Genomic DNA, 10,011 nt, shown 5'->3' with positions numbered 1-10,011 from the left:
CGTCGGCGGAGTACTCCACGGTCCTGATGGAGCCGTCGGCTTCGCGGAACGAGTAGGAGCCCTTCACGACATCGCCGTTGCGATATTCGCGTTGTTGTTTATTGTCACCAGTATGATCATCAGCTACGGAGTATGTGTACTCATATTTAGGATAGACCTAGAAAAAAATGTTGCCAATATTAACATTTTGAAAAATATCCAAAAAGGAAGGAAGCTTCAATTTTTGTTCTATATTTTTTATTAAGCTTTTAAAATAGATAAAATTATATTCCTAGATACTTCGACCAGACCAGTCTTATTTCAAATTAAAGTAAGGTTTTAATATGGTGGCAAAAATTACAATTAATGAAATAAATAGTACCTACACTTTCTCTGGGAGTAGCGTAATTAACTCTGGATCCACGGTACATCGAAACTGAACTGTACGACTGAGGAACGTCATGACGTACCACCGACTGAGAGGATATTGCTGATGATGCACAGCTTGCAACTACGCCACAAAAGAACACCACCTAGAAACACAAAATTTGACTAATTACAGTATTGAAGCAGATAACTGTGAATACCTTTACCCATTGATCTTTAACAAAATTTATTTTAAACTAAACCGCCGTCAAATTATCAGAACTAGACCAAATTGGTACTTCAGCTTTTAAATAAACAAAGAATTTTCACATTAGGTTCACCCAGACGAAAGAATTGAGTAAAGGAACAAAAAAAAACTGCATAGCATTCATAGCATTTAAAATACTTTATGACACTTATTTTTAAAGTACTCAAGACTTTTCTAGATTTAAACTTACGTGAACAAACATGATTCCAAAATATGAATGATTAATAACAATCGGAGATATCTAATTTTATAGTTCCTTTCTATTGAGTAAAAGTAGGGGAAATGTTGAATGAAATAATCATCACCAAATTCTCTGACTCAGCATTTTAATTTTATCAAAATCAAATATCTACAAAAAATCCAATGACTTACTTTTACCGTTAAACAAAGGAAAGAACATTTTATAAGCAACTTGATGATCCGGTAAAACTTCGTATCACTAATACTATATATCTATCTACTATACATCATTGTGTTTTTGTAATAAACTCTGCCAATATTTGACGACGAGTTTATATGTATAATATCAAATATTTAAGATTAAATGTGTTCATATGCTAGGTATTTATTAATTTTGTCATACCTTCTGTAAAATATAATAGATGTGGGTAATACAAAAAATAATTAAACAAGGCATAATATGTAAAAACTTGTCATATTTGTTTTTAAATTATGTATACCATAGTCAACGGATGTCTTAATCTGAACAAAATGGCACATAGAAAATTAGCACAATCTGTGATATGGTTTAGAAAATCATTTATGAAAGTAACGAATCTATACAAAAGGTTACAATTATTGTTTCATTGATAAGATCAAAAATATCGGAGCCGCGTTATTCTTTAGGTACACAATCGTATAGACAAACTTGATTTGATAATTTTTTTGTGAATTTATATAATAGCCATTAGAAAAGTATAAAATACTTGGTACTATTCGAGTTAGCAGCAGTTAGATCTTTCCTTTAGTTTACTACGGTACATCTCAAAACTAACAAAATGTACCGTAAGGTAACAAATATTAAAAGACATATTATGTGTAAACAGTTTCTTGAATTAGTAACGTTCCTAAGAAAATATGCACGTAATCTATTTTATTTTTCAGATTGTGTGCGTCATGAGCCTTATTGGTTTTACCACAGCAGTTGTCATCGATCATACACATGGATTCAATAAAGAGGCTTACCGGACAGGAGGTGACAATAATTGGCAAACGATTAAAGTTTACCATCCACCCACGCCTCAAATGTTTCAAAAATACGATACTTACGTGAGTAGCAACGAATTTGTTAACATAACTTGTTTATTAAGGGTAACAACTATTGCTTAAACTTATTCTATAAAAATTCAAAATAGTAAAAGTTATGTTTATTGTAAGATGATTAAAAAATAATCTGGATCTGGATCATTTTCTGTGTATCGATCATTAAATATTATATTCTAATCCATTTCCAAAGTTTCAAACGAGTGGATAATTTTAAAAAGATTTGATTATTAATAACATTTATACACATTTTACCTTATTTTAAGGCATATCCAAAATATGAATTTGAGTACGCTGTATCGGACAAAAACACTGGAGACCAGAAACATCACCACGAAGAACGCGATGGGCACAGAGTTCGCGGAGAGTATAGTCTTGTTGAAGCCGATGGCTCTTTGAGAGAAGTCCATTATAACGCAGATGACTTTACAGGGTAAATTTTCTTGTTTCTCAAATCCTATATTCAAGTATGATATATTCCTTCATGTAATGAAATAAAAAAATTTAAATTAAATACTAAACCTCTATTTCAGCTTTAACGCAGTTGTTAGTAAAAGCTTCCTCAACCATGGAAACCAGGCCTACTCCGTACATGGACACACGCGTCATTTCGCACCAATTGGAAACGGCATCAAAATAAATCACTTTTTCCCAAACGCAAACCACAAAATCCAAGAAGCGTCACAACAAGAAAGCGAAATCAAAGATATCAAACCTGTTCAAGAATCAACAATAGAGCCAAACGCAGATGAAAATGAAGTTAAAAATATGTCACATGAGGACAAAATGATACGCCTGGAGCCTGTTAAAGAAGAGGAAATAACGACCACTGAATCCCCCATTGTCAAAATGGAAACAGTAGAAGGACCGTATTTTAAAGTGGTGCCAACGTTATCGATTAATCATGAGGACATCGAAAAACGTGCAGACAGCATAGTTGTACTTCCAGCTACAGAAAAGTCTCCATACAGTGTGGATGATCATAAACCAGAATCAGTATCAAATTCACAGGAACACATACACGACTCTGACGTAGCGTCATCCTACTATCATTCCAACGTTTACTACGTCGGTTTTTAATTTGTTATTATAAATTTTATTTGTTACTTCTCGAACAAAGTATAAGTCAAAATTGTTATTTAAAAACCGTTATTGTTATAGAATATTAAAGTTGTTACATTATACAACACCATCTTTTAGTTCAAATGTACACTTGAATCAATGCATCCATTCTTATTTTGAATCGACATTTTTAACCTGATACCAAAGAATATTACTAGATGGCGCTTTATATACTATGCATTAGTATGAAGCTCTTTAAATTTTATGGAAGAACCGTATCGTTTTCTTAAGAATGTCATTATTGAATAAAAATCTTTCAGTTTAGTTTTACAATTTTGTAATATCATGATTTATAAATAAAACAACCTGTCACTTTGAATCAATATGAAATACATTTAGTGATACATATTACCTAAAGTTGTGATTAACTTTGTAAATGCATACCTAAAAAAACGTACCCTATCGTGCACATCCGAGATATTAAATACAGACCTTGAGAATAATTTTACTACCTATATCGCCCATCACTAAACCACATATAATATATTACTTACTATACCGGACTGTAAAAGGTTTATTGTTGTAAAAAAAAAATCCACAGAAAAGTAAAAGACGGAAAAAACTTTTAGTAAAAAATCCAACTAAAATTTAAATTCCTGGTGTGTGGGCATCAGAAATATATACATATAACACACAGCAGTACGTAAGTGTAACACGGTCGTGTTACAATTATTTTGTAATGGTACATACTTATGATTTCGACAAACATTATAAAATGTGTTTCTTAAAACAATTTTGTCCGAGATAATAACGACTTAACTAACTATGAAATTTAAAAAATATATAATTATCAAACTGTTTTGGGAAGCTATTTCTTAACGTAGACTAGTTCGCCTTTTATTGTTGCATGCGAACCTCCTTCTTGGTACAATAGTTAGCGTGTTTAAAACGAGGAATCCTACATTCGATCGTATCGAGATATAGACTTATAAAAAAGACGTATTTCTACGGATGCAGAAGGTTGAACAATTAATTGTAATTATCCGTTTAATCAAATAAATACAGCAGTCATTAAATGTACCAAACCACAGCATTACTCCTCCATCTGTTCGTCTAATATAATAAGTCCCGTGCCTCATAGAACTTCAATTATTATCTCACAGTGTTCTCATGAACTTGAAATTTTTGCGTGCATTCAAATTGAAAGCGCACTATTTTTTTTTAAATAACAATTAAAACCAAAAGTTGCTTCTTTTTTTTTTTCATTTACATTAAAAATTAGATAGATCGATGTGATCTACTTTATATTCTTTATTAGGATATTACCTAACTCGTGCATCGAACCACAAACCTAATTATAATTTAACAATTATGTAGTTACGTAAGGTAAATTCTTTGGCACTAAAATTGAAGAATTTAGCTCTATGATATAATAATTAAAAGTATTTTTATCTTAAAGCAATCTATAGATATAGCTGTAGATAGTTGGATTTGTTATATATAAAATATAACAAAGAGAATACTTATTTGGTTCTATAGGTAAAAGCGGTCAACGGACGTAGTGGGTTTTCGGATGGTAAAAACGACAATACGTCTACAAATACGTCGCTAATTGTTAGAAAAGGGATATAGAAGTGATTAACGACAGGTAAGAAGGAAAGAACGGGGATACGAGTCTCCATCGGCGGCTAAATTCCAAAGAACGGTATGCATTTATTACACAGTTTCGATTGGTAAAACATAATAAAATCACATTGTAAAAGTTACTTTAATCAACCTACACTTCGATTCGGCCTACATTAAAGAATTATACCGGTTAATATAACACTCTTTATACTAGGAGATCATGAATATATAAATTTGATATTATATCAGATAGAATACTTTTTTCTTCATAGAACTTCAAGATAAATTAGAAGTGATTAATATAACATTTCAAACGAAATTTAATCGAAATCAATAGAAATTTTAATCGAATTCTACAAACTAAAATGTATCTAGTTCCTTCCCTACTCAATTATATTGTTATTATTAAGAATATGTATCGAAGGTAACTATTAAGTCTTTATGAACGATGTTTTTTGTTGCTTGCAACGTGAGCTTATTCTTTCAAGTAACTAAAGGTTTATTCATAAGCAATTAAATGTTTTCTCATATTTTTATAGTACCTGATAGAACAATGTTGAGAGTGTCTCTCATCATATAATCACTCTTTTGCGACATGAAAGAAAGATAAAGGGAAAAAAATCATTTTCACATTTATAATATTAGTAAGGAAAAAATATGGTTGATCCATAGCTTTGTTATTTTGCGAAAAATGATGTTCCATCAAACGCCTGATGTTTATCTATCGTAACCGTAAATATCTGTATTATGAAAAAGAGTAGTGTTTCCCACGTAAACCATTGTATTGGACTTCAGTTTAATAATAGATACTAGCTCTATCAGGAAGATTTTTTACATAGTTGTAAAGCATGTTTAACACGAGTACCTTGTGAACACGTCGTAATGATATTCAACACTGGATTGCTCAACGTCCTTTTACAATCTACGCTATCATATAACCGTTGTTATCTAAATCGTGTGTATCTAAACAATTTAATTGGTATTTCGCATGACCCTGAAGTGCATCATTCAAAATTTACAAAATCTTCTGGTTAAAATTTGCATTGGAGTTTGTTAAGTTTTATGCATTCAAATGTGAATAAATGTAATAATTGTCTTTTACATGACATAAATATTAGTATTAGTTTTAATTTAAAGTTTTATAGCATTGAAATGCTTTATATAAATGAGAAATTTTGAAAGAATAGAATTTTTTTTCTATTCTTTTTATTATATCCTGCCTCGTGATAAAATTTTTTCTATTCTTTCAAAATTTCTCATTTATTAGTATCAGTGTTAAGTTTTATTTATGACCCAGGAAACAAAACCTTTATACCTTTTATATAACCCTTTTGACTGCTCAATTTTAAATATGTTATTATGAAAACCTAATTATTATTTGCTTTAGTAATAGTACGTTTATATCGTAATAACTTAAAAAAGCAAATTAATTCGATGTACAGATTCATGACGATCTTAATTATAAACGCACAAAGCAAACGATACGACATCAAATCTCTTTTTATAATTTATGTAATACATTGTCGTAGTATAATCTCATGATCGCAAGCCATCATAACATAAAAGACAAAAGTAAACATAAAAACATACTAAAACATACAAAAAGGATGGAAATCGCATTGTGTCCAGTCAACATACAATTTTACTACACATTGGACCCATATCAAATGTTGCAACTCGATAGAGTGTGATTGGCAACGCAATTACTCTGATCCGATCGGATATCATCAGGAATAGACGCCCCACCACGTCAACACTTATGTTTTGTTTGTTATATAAAAAGAGTGCAATTCAAAACGATAGCAGTCAACTCGAGGCATTAGTAACAAACAAAATGTTTGCCAAAGTAAGAACACCTTTCAAATTAGACCTTACGTTTATATTAAGTTTAAATTACACAAAGCTTGTGTCATGAAAATTCGAGTGTTAATTATTTGTTATTTCTTAAAGATTTCAGTCCTTTGTGCGGTGGTAGCGGTGTCCAGCGCTGGTCTTTTACACCACGCGCCTGCTGTGTCATCCCAGAACATTATCCGTCACGATAATGTTCACGAAACGCCAGTGCACTATGAAGCTCCTGTACACGCCGCTCCCGCTTACCAGGCGGCTCCAGTCCACACTTCAGTGGTACATGCCGCCCCAGCCTATCACGCTGAGCCTGCCTACCACGCCGCACCTGCCTACCATGCCGCGCCTGCTTACCACGCCGCCCCTGTCCACGCCGCCCCAGTTCACGCTGCCCCTGCTCATGAAGACCACTATGTAGATGAATACGTAAGGACACTATAGTTTTTAATGACAAATCATATCATTTTAAAATAAAGAAGATTAAGCAAAAAGTAAGGAATCAAGAGCAATAGTCAAAACAGAAAAATGTTCAATAAATTATTTACGTATGTTAAATAAACATGGACTACAGCGAAAGCTTGTTCGTGTTCGCTTTATACAATAAAAAATTACATGTATTGTTCATGATTATTATGAAAATATATTTCAGGCTCACCCCAAATATGGATACTCCTACTCCGTTGAAGACCCTCACACCGGCGACCACAAGTCCCAGCACGAGACCCGCGACGGTGACGTCGTAAAGGGTGAATACTCCCTCCTGCAACCCGATGGCTCCTTCCGCAAGGTCACTTACACCGCTGACCACCACAATGGGTAAGAAATATTCGAAAACAATATAAGTTTTAGGAGAGAACACTTATTAATATTATTATCCTGGTATAAGTAATAAAAAATTTTAGATTCTTGAACTACTACTAACATAAACACTATTTTACTATTTTTTATGTAATAAGCGTAAAAATTAATTAAATTATTTATTAAAATAGTTAATTAAACTTAAGTGTCTATTAAAAACGGTGTCGTCATAATGTATAAAATGATGATATAGAATGTATTAAAAATGATTAACCGATTTTTATGAACACCATTTAATTTGAAAAGCTACTACTCAATAAATTTCGTGTATAACTTTAAATTAAATATGAGTTATGGTTTCCTGATTTGTCTAAAAATATAAGAAACATGTAATAATGAAAGTAGGAGAACTTAGGTGTATTATTAAGTGTTAGATATCTAGAGAACCACAACGTTCCACTTCTATGGTGTTGCTCAAGCGCGTTGCGAACATCGAAACTAATTTCGTAATTAGTTTATATCCCATTTTATAATTTCATTCTTTGTATTGGATACCAATGTTTTAAACTAAAATAAAGCATAAAAATAATGTAAATACGTTTGACATCAACTTCTAAATTAACAATGTATTGGCGTTACAAATTTGAAACTCCCCTAAAGTCGGCGCTTCGTCAGATAATTTTCAAAAATTTTAAGTATACAGGACACACCTCCTGAACACTAACCAGAACAATACAAAGCCTTGATAAAATTTGTGTAAAAACGCAATTCCGCAACATTCATTGCCATCGTCGTAAACCCATTTCACCATAGCAAATTACAAATAGGATCTACGCTTCATCATCTCATCGCAATCACATATTAAATTTTGTTTTGTCAACAGATTCAACGCTGTGGTACACAATTCGCCGCCGGTCATCCATCATCATTAGATACTCCAACCTGTGATATTAGATTAGGAAATATTAGACTCTATAGACTTCGAATGTTTCTTCTGCATCTTCGTGTATTAGTTCTTCAAACTGTCTTGTGTATAAATTGTTACATTAACAGTATTAGTGCAAATTCTAAACCTTACTAGTACTTTCTTATTGTCTTGCTCTTCCAACCTTGTTTTCTGTTTCTTGATTTCAATCTGTGCAATTAATGATCGGTTAATTAGTACATAATAATGAATAAATGTGATACCAAAAAATTTATTTCGTACTTATTACAAACACAACCTGCATCAACATTAAAACTGTCACATATTTAAATAGATATAAGCCATTAAATTTCAAAAATTATTTTTTCCTAAAATTGAATCTATGTGTTTTAATGATTGCTCAAAATAATAAAGCCTACCAGCCGTAAATATTAGAAGCAGTAATGATTTATTATGGTATTCCTTATTGATATATTTGATTTATTGCTTTTCGTCAATATGTTAAAAACTTACACAGTAATTTATCTACTCTCTAGCGTTCATTAATTTTGAATATTTTAATTAATCATGCAGAGATGATTGAACAGGGAAATACACTTCTGTGCTACATTTGTCTATTTACAGAATATATATTTGCGTACTTTTGATAAATTATAACAATTTTTGTATATTTCTGTATGTAAAGCTGAGTGAAATGAAAGACAGTTTTCACTATTTACAAAAGGTATCTTTGATGAGTTGTCTTTTGACTCATAAAATGCATTTTCGTGTACTAGGCAGACAAAGCTCGCACCTAGAAGCCAGTATGGTACCTTATTACATGGTGTAAGATACATATATTTTCCAAGTACCTATAAAAGAATAAAACATTATTCATTTTAAAGAGAAAAGGTTACCTTATCGTGCAATAAATGGGCAGAATCTCGAAAGGTCACCGGTAATGATAAATTATTTCACATCGAAAGCATATTAATCGCACGCTTTACATAAGTTTACTTTTTATGCAATGTCCCGTAAACGATCACAAGTTGCGTCTAATAAATTAAATTTAATAAGTCAATTGCGACATTGAACAATTTTTTTTTTACATGCAAATCAATTTGTTTGTTTCGTGTTAAGGATTTTATAATTAGCGGAAGCATCGTAATTTCATAGCATTTGATATTTATAAGAAAATTATTTAAACTTTAAAATTTTAAATTTTTTTGATATAAATTGATTTAAATTCGAAAACGTAGCATGACAAATACTATTTTGATAAAGATAAGGTGTGAGTCGGAGTCGTGACAGCTCGTAAGGAAGGAGATCGACAGCGATTTATATTTTAGTTGCGAAACGTTAAAAATATTGAATTGTATTAAGTTTTCATTTGAAACCTATAAAAAACTTCAAACGTGTGACAATTATATACTTAAGTATTAGGATACTTAATTTTAGTATTTATATAACTTTAATTTAAATATTAAAGTGATCGAATTTGTCAAATACGTTCTATTGAATAACCAGTGCCAGTAGCAATGACATTGAATTCATTTTTCAATGCAACTTTTTGCGTGCTTTACGGTTGTTTGTATCGCGTTTGACGTCGCGTTTTTATACAATTCATAATTGCCGACAGCTGTACGTGTGAAACGAGAGAAAAAAATATTACTAAACGTATAATTAAAAGAGTATTTCACACATTAACGTTTCAGCTACAGACCCCATACATAATAGCTTCACAGAAGAAAGTTTTGTTTTATCTGCGTCAGAAGATACAGCGAAAGCTTCTAAAACCTTAATGTGGAAGAGCTAAGATGTTCGTACCTTATACTCTCCACTTTTAATTAAAACATAATTTCTCAAAGAAAGCAAATTTATCCTTCATTAACCTCAG

The 10,011-nt window shown here is 31.5% G+C and overlaps 3 protein-coding genes across 3 annotated transcripts in view; 2 read left to right on the top strand and 1 right to left on the bottom strand.

Moving 5' to 3' along the window:
- Positions 1-815, bottom strand: part of LOC119831316 (cuticle protein 21-like) — a 1,952-nt gene extending 1,137 nt beyond the window's left edge. The window contains exons 1-3 of the mRNA XM_038354619.1: positions 804-815; positions 366-512; positions 15-157 (exon numbers count right to left, since the gene is read on the bottom strand). Coding sequence (XP_038210547.1) covers positions 15-157; positions 366-512; positions 804-815 — 302 coding nt within the window. The remainder of the gene's footprint in view (positions 1-14; positions 158-365; positions 513-803) is intronic.
- A 796-nt stretch (positions 816-1,611) lies between these two features.
- On the top strand, positions 1,612-2,956 carry LOC119831312. Its single transcript, XM_038354614.1, has 4 exons — positions 1,612-1,623; positions 1,718-1,882; positions 2,143-2,309; positions 2,410-2,956. Exons 1-4 carry the CDS (start codon positions 1,612-1,614, stop codon positions 2,954-2,956), a joined length of 891 nt encoding a protein of 296 aa, XP_038210542.1.
- A 3,410-nt stretch (positions 2,957-6,366) lies between these two features.
- LOC119831546 (cuticle protein 19-like) lies at positions 6,367-8,405 on the top strand. Its single transcript, XM_038354955.1, has 4 exons — positions 6,367-6,410; positions 6,515-6,838; positions 7,062-7,228; positions 8,094-8,405. The coding sequence occupies exons 1-4, from the start codon at positions 6,399-6,401 to the stop codon at positions 8,140-8,142; spliced, it is 552 nt and encodes a 183-aa protein (XP_038210883.1). The 5' UTR covers positions 6,367-6,398; the 3' UTR covers positions 8,143-8,405.
- The last annotated feature ends 1,606 nt before the right edge of the window (positions 8,406-10,011 follow it).

This window comes from Zerene cesonia, chromosome 13, assembly GCF_012273895.1.
Source record: "Zerene cesonia ecotype Mississippi chromosome 13, Zerene_cesonia_1.1, whole genome shotgun sequence".
Classification (NCBI taxonomy): domain Eukaryota; kingdom Metazoa; phylum Arthropoda; class Insecta; order Lepidoptera; family Pieridae; genus Zerene; species Zerene cesonia.
This window is presented reverse-complemented; position numbering and strand designations above follow the sequence as displayed.